Source organism: Rhipicephalus microplus, chromosome 9 (assembly GCF_043290135.1).
Source record: "Rhipicephalus microplus isolate Deutch F79 chromosome 9, USDA_Rmic, whole genome shotgun sequence".
Taxonomy (NCBI): domain Eukaryota; kingdom Metazoa; phylum Arthropoda; class Arachnida; order Ixodida; family Ixodidae; genus Rhipicephalus; species Rhipicephalus microplus.
The window spans coordinates 82,346,188-82,359,960 of NC_134708.1; the positions used below are offsets into that span (position 1 = coordinate 82,346,188).

Consider the following 13,773-nt stretch of genomic DNA (forward strand, 5'->3'; position numbering starts at 1 on the left):
GGAAGACCAGTGACGCCTACGCCTACCACGAATCTATTCATTGCCTGACGCATCGGGACGATGCGTGTGAGGAGAGGGATTATGCCACGACATAGTGCCTGCATTCAAACAACGCGCCCATCACCACGCGCACAGAGACATACATGGGCGCCGTCTAGTGTTGCGCAGAGACGATGATGATAGCACGAGAACCCAGCTGGCCCCTGCTGATGTGTGCCACGCGCTTGGGACTCTTCTTGAAGAAGTAGAAGAAGAAGACATCTTGCCGTTCTGCTGTGACGTGCTACGACCATGTCCCTTTGAGTTGTGGGCACAGGTTCGCCCTTTAATAAATACGTTTTATTATACCCCGAGTCCTTCAACATCGTTACAATATAAGTAAGGCTCACTGTGCAGCATGCCAGAAGACTTTCTCGCTTAGCAATATGGGCATCGCTGCTGTCTCCAGTCACGCTGTGAGCAAGAAACACCTAACTGCTGTGAGCATTGTGCAAAGTGCTTCCCAGACACACATCCGCGCGTTTTTCGGTGCTGGACCCAACTTGCCGTGTTCCATGACTGCTACGACTACGAGTGAATGTGTATCGACTGTGCCAAGCACGAGTGCTGAAAGCGTGCCTGCTAAACCGGTGGCCGTCGCGCCTGACGGGAAGGCATCCTTGAATGGGTTTCTGGTCAAAAAATGTGTCACGAAAGCAGAAGTTGTTTAGTGTCTGAACACTATAGCGACCCATGGATCGTTTCGTTCAGCAGCAGCGTCAGCGGCGCTTTTTCCCATCATGTTCCCCACGTGCGACGTCGCGAAGAAGTTGCAACTTGGTAAGGACAAAGTTGGCTATACAATTTGTTACGGTATAGCCCCGTACTTCCGAAACAGGCTGCTATCAAAGCTGCATAGTGTCCCACACGTGGTCGTGGCTTTTGACGAGTCCCTGAACAAAATTGCTCAGAAAGAGCAAATGGACGTTTTGATCAGGTTTTGGGACCCAGCTGACGACGTTGTCAAAACCCGCTACCTGACGTCCTGTTTTTTAGGACACACTCACGCAGAAGACTTAGCTGCCGCTTTCAAAAGGGCCACTGAGAACATTGAGCCGGCAAAAATACTTCAACTTTCGATGGATGGTCCAAACGTCAATTTGAAGTTGTTGAAGTCGTTGAAGCAAGAGTTTTCTGCGTCTGATGGAAATCAGAATATTGTGGACATTGGAAGCTGCGGACTGCACGTTGTGAGTGGTGCATTTAAAACAGGCCACAATGTGACAAAGTGGAACACAGTAGTGTTTCTTAGAAGCTTGTACAATTTGTTCAAAAACGTCCCTGCACGCCGAGCCGACTATGTCAATTTCACAGGGAGCATACTGTTTCCGCTAAAGTTTTGCTTAGTGCGCTGGCTGGAAAATGGCAAGGCTCTTGCTAGGGCACTGCAAGTCCTCCCAAATGTGGTCAAATATGTTGAGCATGTCAAGAAAGAAAAGAAACTTCCAGCGTGTGGCAGCTATGCTCATGTCGAGACGACTGTGAAAGACGAGATGCTGCCAGTAAAGCTGGCCTTTATGCTTTCAGTTTCAGAAGAATTGGAGCCATTTTTGGCTGAGTTTCAGACAGAAAAGCTGATGCTACCCTTTCTTGCAACAGCACTGGATGGCCTGTTGCGGTCACTGCTGGGACGAATCGGCTAAAGGAAAAGCTGGATGCTGCAGGCACATTTTCAAAACTGATAAAAATTGATCTGGAGAACCCAAACAACATCATTGGTATAGCTGCCTTTGACATAGGCCTTGCCGCCAAAAGTGAGTTGCGAAAGATCACTAAACCATCTCACACAGCGGTGGTAAGTGTCAAAAAAGAATGCATCTTATTTATTAAGGCCTGTTCAGCAAAGATAATCGAAAGATCACCTCTGAAATACAAGCTGACAAGGGGGGCCAGTTGCTTAAACTCAGCAGTTTGTGCCGCTTCTGTGGAAGCTGGCCAGAAGCAGCTAAACATTGCACTTGAAGTACTTATAGAGCATGGGCGCCTTACAGGCCTACAAGGAGAGAGAGCAAGTAGATCATATGTACAAGTGTGCTCGAACAGCACTGCACAAGTGCGTTTGCGAAAATTTGATCGTGCAAGAGAGCGCTTGGAGAAGCTGTGGGTGGAACTCTGTGCAAGTTCTCATGAAGAGCTACTGCTGTTTGTGAAGATTGTGCTGTGCCTTTCACATGGAAATTCTTCCGTGGAGCGGGGATTTTCAGTGAACAAGGAATGTCTTGTGGAAAATATGAAGGAGGAGTCACTTGTAGCACAAAGGTTAGTGTACGATGAGGTGTCTGCAGCAGGTGGTGTTGCAGAAGTTGACGTAACAGACAAGATGATAGACATGGTTCGAAGTTCCAACATCAAATGGAAGGAAGACCTGGAGAGGAAAAAGAAGGAACGGTTGGACGTATTGGATGCTGAAAGGAAAAAGAAGAGGACTGCGGCTCTTGTGAAAGAGCTTGAATCAAAGAAGCAAAAACTGATGGAAGACGCACAGCTTCAGGTCTCCATGCTGCAGCAAGAGATTGAATCCTTGAAACAGTGAGGGCATTGCCGATGCAAGTAAACAAGCTTTTCTGTTTGTCGAGGGACAATTATTGTGTCTTTGAATATTTTATTTATTGTAAAAAATGCTTTCAGACAAGGGAATGCAATAAAGCAGCATGGTTTCCATTTTATATGAGCGCCTCATAATTTCTTTTTACCGCTCAGGAGTTTGTTTTCCAGTGCGCAGTTTCTTCCAAGCAGACGTACCGGTCATGGAATTTGCTTGAAATGGTCATGGAAAACCTGGAAAAGTCAGGGAATTTGGAAAAATGTAATTGGTAGACACCCTGAGTTTGTTACTTTTGCAAGTGTGGTGTTTTCAACAGAGGCCTGTCCTCGCAGCTTTGAGCTGCTGGTGTCTGCTTAACATGCTTCTTACATGTGCTTGTTCAAGTCTTCATTTTTTTCTTTACTTCCTTATCGTCTTTCCTTTTTCTTACTTTCCTCTTCCCTCCTCTCGATAGAGCGAGCAGGCGTTGTGCCCCTCCAAATGCTCGCTCCCTCTTTCCCTTGTGTCCTTGCGTATCTGTGTATGCAAATCAAATTATAATAATACCACAGAGTGTCACTATGTGCCAGTGCTGCACTGAACAGGGTTAACATTGCTTAGTTGCGGCACTAGCATGAACCACATTTGCACTAGGAGTGAACGAAGTCGTTTCAATTACGTGCACTCGAAGTCCTGATGCATGCTGAGATAGGTTCTTGCCTCTTTGCCGTACCCACCCTTGTGTATCTTCCAGCATGCTCATTGGTACAAGATAAATTATTGTTGAGGCATGCAACAAATTCCTGTGACGCTACAAATTCAGTGCTATAGAAGTTTAGCACAATAAAATCTAATATTGAGGTCATCCAATGATAACTGTTGTATAGTGTCACTGCCTTAAGCACTGACCTTATCTGTCACAGCACCAGGGGTTATAGAATTTCCTATAGAGGGAATGCAAGGCCAAGAGTCAACATTGGATTGCTGCACTAATTTTGATAATAGCTTCAGGGATGACTTATCTTCTTGTCATTATAAAATATTCCAAACTTCAGCACCATAGTAAGAACGAAAAATAACCTATAGCTGTTAGAATGATCAAATATGTACTATGTCAACTTATGAAAACTATCATTTTGAAAATAATGAAACCATACTCATTATTGATGACTAGATGCCAATTAGGTGGTTCGTAGTGCGGGATAAGACCAGTCATGTATTCTTTAATGACGTTTTTGTGGTAATTTTATCAGTCTAAAAGCAAAGGTAATTTTCTTTTCTTGTCAACGCGTGTCACATAATCATTTTTTTGTTGTTGTTGAAAAATAAGTAGAAAAACGATTTGTGTTGAAAGAAGCGAAGGGGAAAAGGCATTACTAGGTCTATTCACCGCATGTTCTTTCCTTCTAGATTTTTGCGCGGAACCTGCAAGACCTCTGACTGCCCATTTTCTCACAAGATTGCTCCGGAGAAGATGCCCGTTTGCTCCTACTTTTTGAAAGGGCGATGTACCAATGACCCTTGTCCATACCGACATGTCAAAGTCAGCTCAAAGGCAGCAGTGTGCAAAGACTTTGCTGTACGTGGATACTGTGCTGATGGAATCAAGGTGAGGTGATTTTTTAACGTATAATTGAGGTCGAACGTAGACATTGCATTTCGCAAAGCCACTGCCAATTTTTTCTTCAAGTGGTGACTGCTATAGAGATGCACTATGGCATATACAGGTGAGCCTGCTTATAACGAACCTTCGCATGATGCGGCATCCGTTCTTCGTACAGCAAAGTTCATAGTAAATGAAATATAACTTTAAAATAGTTGCAAATGAAAACTCTTCTTTTTTTTCTTTTGTAAAAAAAGTTTGTAAAACACGTGTTTCGAAGAACGGAAGCAGTTGGAGTGGTCTCGAGTTTGTGAAAGGTATGAGGCCAAGTGACTTCCATCAGATATAGTCATTAGGGGTTATTAATCTGCAATATAAAGCACAGCTTTTTAGGCACATGAGCATTATAAAGCAAGCTGTATATTTCGCTATTTTTTTATAATTAAAAAATGTAATTAAAAGTATGGCTTGCGCAAACACTCCTCCTAACTCAAGTTTCACTCACTGAAAAAAGATTTATTTTTTTGCAGGAACGCAGTGTATTGGTCTGTGCAGTGAACCAAAACGAATGAGGTCTGATGAATAATGAAAATATATTAATTAAATAACCAAAAAAGTTTGCACTCGCACAAGGGGCACCTTCATATAACAGGCAGCCATATTAGATCTTGTGGCATGATTTTTCTTATTGAAGTTCATTGCACGCCTGCTAGAGTGATAAAGAAGTGTGCCATGTTTTAATGAGAAATGTTTATTAGCAAAAGAGTTACGACTGTTCGTATGTGGAAAAGTACCACAAGTACAACTTCCAAGAAAACCAGCAAAAAGAACTTGAAACAGCTGTAGCGCTTATGCAAGATACTCAGGAGGGCTAGAATTCTCAATATTTGCAGCCAGTTCCATCATGGACTTTATTACTATGTGCCTTTTCTCTAGCGGCAACTTTAAATTTTGTTTTGCAGCATGAATTAATGACTGGGCCCTTTCGCGCTACAGTGCTGATCATTTGTAAAGCACACTTTTCCAGTCGCTTTGCCTGGCTCAATCCGAATTTGTTTAGCATTGTCAAATGCGCTTCTGTTTCCAATATTGAAATGCCACACATCAATAAAAAAAAAATAAGGCAAATTGGATGGTTTACAGGCTCACACACGTGTCCTTGTGCGTGAACAAAACATGCATCACTTTACGCATTTACCTAGGGAGAAGCTTATGACTTTCATGATTGAAAGTGATGTGTTGACGGTGCTTTTAGAGCATTATGAGATGTTTTCACTTGATATGATTGCTGAATAACTTGCAAATTACTACATATCAAGCAAATTTTATGGTTTACACGAACCTGGCACTTTCAGTTTTAGTTTCGTAGCGGGTGTATGGTCTACCATTCTTGCTTGTATCTTTTGGAAGAGACAGCATAAACTGAAGATTTATACTACAAACTTACGGGCAATAAATTGCGTATTTAACATAATCAAAAACGAAGAAACGAGACTTTTAGGAAAATTTAGCTTTTTTTCATTTGGCCTTGTATCTTGAAGCAGCAGCTTGCTCGTCGCCAAGGCCTTTGGCATGTACAAGCTGCCTGAAGCTAAAAATGTAGCCAGTTGCTACTGGCTTGCTTGTAGACACTGGCTCCAAATGCTTGTGGGCACTGGCTCCAAAGTTTCGTCGTCATCATCGTAAGTTATATTATAAGCGACGCAAGTTATATCTTCCATAGTTTCGTTTGGTGTGCACGCACCCCAGAGGTGTCAGGACATGTTATTCAGTTTTGAAGTAAGTTTTTTGTTGCAAGTTCCTCGATTCTGTGGCAAATGGAAAATTTTTGTGAGCTTGAAGGGCCAAAATACAACCCCAAGGTCCGAAAATTGTTATCAAGAGAAATATGCATGCTATTGCTTTGTGAACGTGCTGCCGCAAGAATTTTGCGAGTGCATGCTATGTTTCAAAAGTTACTGGGGTTAAAATACCGGTTTCAACTGGTTTCAGATTTTCTCGTGGCCTCGCCACCCTTCTTCTTCACTGGTAGGGGAATGCGTAGCACGTTGTCGTGACTGGTTTGGCAAATCGACAGGCTTCTTGTTATGTCAAGTTGCCAATCGGCGACTTTGCGTCAGTGCGCATGAAAGGAGGATTGGTCAGGTGTGAGGAAGAAGCGCGGGAATAGTCATCGAAGCGGAGGCTGTGCGCAGCGCTGTAATCTTCAGAAAACCTGATTGCCATCGCCTACTCTCAAGCTTCTTAAGGGCTTGTAAAAAAAAGTCTGAGCCTGTTGACTGGCCCTGCAATGTGCAGTTCCTGTCTGACAGTTTTGACATTATAAGTGTTTCGTGTTCAGTGCTGAGAAGGCTTTGGAACAAAACTGCAATTTTATGAAGTGAACTTCCGAGACATTAGAAAGGAGGGCTAATCATACAGAGGATTGACCCATTTACCCTAAACTTCCCGTGCTACCGTGTCTTTTCATTTCAGTGCAAAAAGCAGCACATCCTTATCTGTCCTGAGCACGCTGCCAACAAACAGTGCCCTAGGGGAAACAAATGCTACTTGTCACATCGCATTCAAGGTACAAAACGCAAGTGTGAGGAGAATGCTCCTGAAGGAGCTACTGAGGACTCTAGCATGCCTGCTGTACCATTAAAGGCATCGAAAGAAAGGCAAGTACCTCCGCTGCTGAATTCCACACTCCCGAAACAGCACTATTACCGTGACACGAGGCTTGGTAAGCAAGAAAACGTGCAAAAAGTAAATGCGAGTGGCAATGCCACTTTGAGATTCTCGCACCAAACGCCGTGACATAAAAGCTTTTGAACCAACACTACGAAAATATTAAAAATGCATTTGAAATTTCTGGTGTCACATGCGGAGATTTTCGTTCAAAATTTAAAAATAAAACTTCAGTCTTGATTTTCTCTGCTAATAATTAACTTTTGATAGTGAAGGATGTGGCATTACAGTTCTCAGGGTGTAGTTTGTCAACCTAAGCCAAGTCATTGGTCCTCTTTAGTGTCCCTGGAACAGTTCTGACGATATTGTGGAAACTCAGTGGACCGATAGACCAAGTCCTAAGGGTAATTTAAAAACTGATTTAGGCTCTTTGCCTATAGTGTGTAATTTATTACGCTTTAGAGCTGCGAATCGCTGCAGATCACTGCTGCTCAGCCGAACACATCTCCAACTGCCCATTCACAGTACGACATCCACTGGAAGCGAGACGTAGCCCAGGCCGCTGATCTGACTGGATGCGGAATGTGCCTAAAATAGATTTTTGGTAGGGCGTAAGAGCAGACACCAACCGCTCCACAATCTTTCTCTGTTGCCAGGCAGCATGCATGCTGCCTGGCACACTGAGCTATGGTCTCGGAGATTGCACACAACCTGTCGGCTTGCAATCTAAGAGATCATGATTGGGCGTTGCTCAAATCATTCAGTGCTCTCATGAGAGCTCTGCGATTGCCGGCGATGTCAGCATGTCCCATGAGTAAGAGGCAAGGCAGGGGTGAGAAGGAGGGTATAAGTGTTTGTAGCGGCCTTGATACATGGTCTGCTGCTAAATTTGTGGTGTGAATGGTTTGATGATGCTCTAGCCTAAATTCTGACAAAACTTCAAAAGACTGCTCAGGGTCTTTTTAAGGAGTTAAGGCTTTACAAGCTGTGTACAAAATTTTGCTTTTCATAGCATGAACTGTGCTGGGCCCAGCAGGACTACGGAAGATGAACAGGAAAATCAGAAGATGTCCAAAGCGCCTCTCTTCATACCACTAGACTCTAGTCCACGTTTGACCACACCTGTAGCTGGTATTCGAAAGCAACGTGAGTATACTCTGCCAGCCTTGTGCACGTAATTTTGGACTTCCTGCAACTTGCTTGCTTTCAGCCTGCAACTTGCTTGTTTTCAGTAGGAGCATAGCAATGGTTGTAGGTGTGAAAATGATAGTGTGCACAACACCTTTATTTATTACTAACATACTTATTACTAACAAAGGTAAAGCAGCACTTCTTTGTCGTGATGCGACATACCGAATGGTTGAAGTAAAAAAGTGAAATTTTAAGGGCTTGTTTTCTTTGTTAGACAAAATCCTAATGAGGGCTCATTAAGATTGTCCTGATTAATACTGAATGATTGCCATTCAATAGGCTTTCTTCCATGCATACTGTTGACTTTTGCAATAAAAGCTCGTTCATTCAGATTTCACAGTCCGGAAAAAACGTGCTGGACGCTGCTCACTGAGATAGCAGAGGGGCAAGAAGCTTTTTTTTTTTTAGTTGCTTGTGGAGGCACAGCAATTGATGTATTTTTTGGTTATCCATGTCGTAGTGTCTTAGATTACATATTTTGTCTGTTCACCAAAAAGAAACAGTGAACGTCTGGTTTTGGAAGTGTGGCATCGCTGCAGAAGTGGCCCAGATAGTCCTTGTTTGTGACGCCTGTTTGCCAGCCGTTCTCTGGCAGTACGTTCATTAGCATTGGGGTCATCTTATTCGGCTTTGCTTCTTTTTAAACATCAACAGATGCTCTGATGACTATCTCAATGTGTGCACAATGGAGAAAGCTTTTGTAATGTGTATGAACACCTTATACACAGGATTAAGGCTATATTTTTATGAAGCTTATGCCTTTGTACTTTGCAAAGCAGCACTTTATAGCCGCTACGGTTTGGAAAAGGTGCTCTATCTACTGTTGTCGTGTTCACATTCAGCCTTTGCTGACTCGGTGTTCTTGAAACCACATGGTCTTCACACGCTGTGGTAGACTTTAAGTTACAAATTATGTACATGTAATCAGGTTATTGGCGTGAAAGTACACATACAACACAGCTTCGGGTATTTGAATTTGGCACGAACTGTTGTCATGCAACAAGCAACCTCGTGGTTCTGTATTTTTGGACAGGCAAACCAGAACAGTTCTTGTTTCAACATGTGCTGAATGTGGACTGGCTAATTGAAGTGGTAAAGCTGTGGTTTTATTATGATAGCTGTCTTATTTCCCCCCTGTCACAATAGAGGTGTTAATGTCACTAGGTTCAAATGTCGATCAGAGCAATGAAAACCATTCAATCTGTGGTGGTGCTACACAGGAAGAAGTTGTCATTCGTTCATGATATCGATGTCAATAACTCAGAAAAAAATTGCGAGGAAAGTTGAGCAAGTTACGTATAGACTGATAGAAAAGTGAAGTTATTCACTTGAAAAGTCATGCTGGAAGTTGCTTCATTAAATAAACATGCATAGAAATTGAAGTCAACAGTCAATTTAAAATTTAACATCAAATTCATGACCACACAAACGAAGAAAACGTATGGACACATTGTAGTGAACACGTATCCCGAAGGAGCACGGCCTCTAGCGTGGGTTCGGTCTTAGTGAGCAACAAGGCTGCGTTCACCGTTGCCTCGCGTGACTAGTGCCGCTGCTCAAGCCCGTTCGGACAGCCATGGCGCCGAGCGCAGTGCGGCGAGTACGCAGTACTGCTCTCAAACAAGTCGCAACACTTTATTGCCTGCGGCAACACCAAAAGCGCAGTACAGCACCCGTTGCACAAGGCGTCGGGAAATCAAGCGAGTCTTATTCACGCCACAGGTAAAAAGTACTGCATAAAAAGTGCTGTGAGCACATCTCCATGGGCGAAAGGGTTTATGGTGACACGCCGCTGAGGGAAACGGGCCCTCGCCACTGTGATCAAGGACAACAGGATCCGATCGCTCGAGTGAGAGCAAACTTCGCTCGCGTAGGCTTGGAGAAGTGCGGGTCAGCGTAGTACGATCTCACAGACATACCGCACCACTTTGCGCCGAGCATTCGGAAGGGGCAACGAAAGGTAAGCGTTCGCCGTGGGGTGCAAGGCACCTTTGGGGTGTCCAAGTGAGCTCCAAACAAATGGAGTCGACGGACGGTAAAAAAATGCGTGCTCACCCATCGTTGTCCGGAGAATTTCTGACTCCCGCCGGGCGCACGCGAAATGTCTCTGGAGAATTAGCGCACAGCGCTACAGTTGCCATTTGCTACTGGTTGAGAGTGATTTACGTCACTCTCGCTCCCCCAGCGCCGACAGACAGTAGAGGAGAGAAGAGCCATGTTAAGACATGAGGATGGCAGAATTAAGAGAAAAAGCTCACGCAATGGCGACGGGCCAGCCTCAATCCCCACAATATAAGCATTTAATTCTGACATGCTTTAAGGGGGCAGACTGGTCTTGGACATTTTTTGTTTATTTCTTCAGTGATCTTTATGAAACCGCACAAGTTTATGCAGTTTTTTCTGCTGATTTCAAATATTTAATTAGTTTTCCTGTAACTCATTTTGTTCCTGAGATAGCTCAAGTTCACCCTCTATTGTTTAAGGCCGCCATAGAAAAAAATGCTTATTTAAAAGCGATATTTAGGATATGCCAACATAGACTAATGACTATAGAGTGAAAGTATGGGAGAGCTTTTTGTTTTTAGGCCTTTATTGGTTATTTTACAGCAAAATGAACGAGTCATTTTCAACAGCAGTTGGAATTGCGTTACAATTTTGATTAGTAATTAATTAAAAAGGCATGTGCTCTAAATTCTGCTCCCATACTTGCATTCTACACACATACAGGTTTCCACTGCAAAGGAATTATTGTTGTACCTGCCCTAGCTGCAGAGATATTGAGGCTTCAAAATTGAATTGTCATAAATTTACTTTCTTGAGAAAAAAATGGCAGCATATCCCGAGTGAATGAGGTCGAGTGGGGCGAAGCATCCGTCCGTCCATGCGTTCTTGCTTCTCTCCGTCCATGCGTCCGTCTGTGTGACCGTCCGTGCATCTATTCGCCCGTGCGCGCGTCTGTTCGTGCATCCGCACGTCTATCTGTGCGTCTGTCCCTGTGTCTGTCTATGCGTTCATCCGTCAGTGCAGCCATCCGTGAGTCCGTCCATTCATCTGTCTGTGTATCCGTTCGTCTATCTATTCAACACTCTAAGTACCACCATCTCGCATCTTTTCATCGTATATTCCGCATATGCACCGCCATCCAGCGCAGATTTCAAGGACTAAACGAGAGGTGGCACACGCACACTTTCTTACGGCTTGTGCTTCGTGTCTACTTCCCACCTTTAACCACCTCGAGTTCATGGTATATACTAGTTCACTGTATTCATGGCACTGCGGCCCAACGCTCGCTAAACCTTTTTAAAAACCAAGGAGTATGCCCAGCGAGTATAACGTAGCAACCCTTTCTTGTCGGATAGTGCTCAATGTACATGCCAATGGCTGCTAAGGGGAATGAGAGACAAGAGAATTCGGCTTTTAGTTAACGCGCACGCTGTGAATTTTTTATTGTTCAACAGCGCACAGAAGAAATATCTCACAGGCACCACCTTGGAGGTCAAAATGTAAGGCTGGTTACACACTAAGACTACTACTACGACTACGAGGGACAAACGGGTGCCACTATAAGGAGCTTCGCCCCTAAAATGGAAAAAACTGAAAACACACAGTTTCTTCAAAAAGCAACAATCATGGTGCGCATGTTTTGCAATCCTTATAAAGGCCCTCATAAATTGGTAGTAGAGCTTTAGACACAGGTGCTGGCAAATTATAAAGAAGCCAAAGTCGGTCCCCATTTTTTGGCAGGTTCTGCATGTTAACAGCACCAAGAATCTGGGCAGTTAGAATGACATGACAAAAAAATTACAAGTGGTATAATTTGCGGTGCAACGACGTTCAGAGTTTGCTTGCTTCAAAACACGGTCTCATATGCATCCACGCGGGCAAACAGCTTGCAACAGAGCTGCCAAAGTCTTAAGAGAGCAAGTGTTTCTGGCTGGGTCCATTGTGCTCGTCCAGCTGATGTCATATTGCTACAGATAAAGGTGTACACAGCACAGAGGCATCTGCTTTTTACAGCATGACCGACAACGCCGGTGCCCGAACCCCACTGAGGTGGAGAGTAAAGACATTTCGCGACAGCCTTCCATACTCCTGTCTTTGTTAAAATAATATATGTCTTTAAAAAATGAACATTAACAGCTTGTTTTCATGAATGCAGGTCAAATTGAGAATGCAAAACGCCACCTTTCAAGTAGCCTTGAGTCCAGAGTACAGTCGAGCCCACATTTAACGGCCCCACTTAAAACGAACTTTCTCTTAAAGCGAACAGTATCCCTGTAACTGCGAAAATATACATTGGTTCAATGACACAAAATCGCGCTTGCAAGAAACGTCTCCGAGCACTGCCAATCGGTTACAGCGAATGGGGTGTGCACACTACCTACTTCCTGGAAAACCACTTTCAACCGATCAGGCATCGGCGAGGTGCCCATAGATTCTTGCCCCATAGATTCTTTCGATTCTTATTGTTAAACGCCGGCCCTGCCTCACCGCCCCTCTAGTTGCCGCTCTCCCCAACCGCTTTTTGTTACGCAACCCTCCCCCCCCCCTCCCCCCCCCCCTGATACTGTGAGCACTTCGCATCTCCAGGCGAGACCCAGGTTTTCACAATGCCACCGATCTTTTGAAGACCGGTCGGCCGTCTCTCTTGTTTTTAATTGCTGATATTGTCGTTGGCGTTGCCGGTCCAGAGTGACCAGACATACTTTCACAAACATCCTTCGGAACGTATTACCACTGAAAACTGAAGACTGAGATATTCCCATCATAATTTTTGCATCCAAAAGACTGCAACAATCGATGTGGGCAGTGTTTCGTTTGTCGCCTCATTTGCCAACATCGTCGGCCACCGACGGTATCCATTCGTCTGCATTTAGTGCACGGGCGTACGCTTTCCCACCGACTCTGATGATTCACGATTCGTTTCGTGTTTAGAACCTGTTTCCGCTCACTTCTCACTCTGCTCAGCATGTGTGTGGAAGTGTAAAAATGGCTGTTAATTTGCGTGGAACGAATCGCGAAATATCGAAGTCGGTGAGGCCATGCAAACCTGCCGGCGCAATAATATGATTCTTTGACCACAGCCGCCAATTCTTTGAACATTGCCGCACACGCCGATCCAGGCGGCCGGGCTTTTTTACTTCTGCACTCGTACCCACTCTTTCAAGTTTTCTTATGCGCATGTTGCTCGTTTCGCTGAGCTTTCAAGCAAGCTACCCGACCTGGCTCCTTCCCATGTGTTTTGGTTTTCAAGGTTGCCCTCCCGCCCTATCCTCCCCTCCTTGCCCTTCTGTCGCGAATCTGCTCTCCTCTCTTGATCACAACTCCTTCGCCCGTCTCTGCCACTCTGCGACCCCAGCTACGCTGGCTCGAATTAGTTTCGTTTTCTGGCTAGAAACAGGCCCAGAGCTGTTCCACACGTTCTGGCATGTGTGTCGCGTGTGTGGTCAGAGGGGCAGACGGGAGGCCTTCCACACTTTTTCCTGCCACTCAAAACTACATCGAAAGTGTGACAGCTTGGCTTGAGCGTAATCAGCGAGTTAGTTGCCGCATTACGGAGCGCTTGCTCATACCTGTTGACCACCTGTCACTGGCAGTCAACTTGCCGTTTCAGACGTTCCGGTATTCAGCTGTGGGAATGGTGAATATTTCGCGAGCGGTGGTGACGGCTACATGCGCGCGAAACTGTTTTTGTGAGGCCGACTTTGTCGACGGCGAGACCGATGCTGAGCCTGAAGCTTTTGAA

The 13,773-nt window shown here is 44.6% G+C and overlaps 1 protein-coding gene across 5 annotated transcripts in view; it reads left to right on the top strand.

Moving 5' to 3' along the window:
- Window positions 1–13,773, top strand: part of ZC3H3 (Zinc finger CCCH domain-containing protein 3) — a 29,927-nt gene that overhangs the window by 13,796 nt on the left and 2,358 nt on the right. For all 5 annotated transcript variants that reach the window (XM_075873968.1, XM_075873971.1, XM_075873970.1 and 2 more), the window contains 3 exons: window positions 3,974–4,172; window positions 6,642–6,826; window positions 7,849–7,982. In XM_075873968.1, the coding sequence (XP_075730083.1) occupies window positions 3,974–4,172; window positions 6,642–6,826; window positions 7,849–7,982 (518 nt within the window). The remainder of the gene's footprint in view (window positions 1–3,973; window positions 4,173–6,641; window positions 6,827–7,848; window positions 7,983–13,773) is intronic.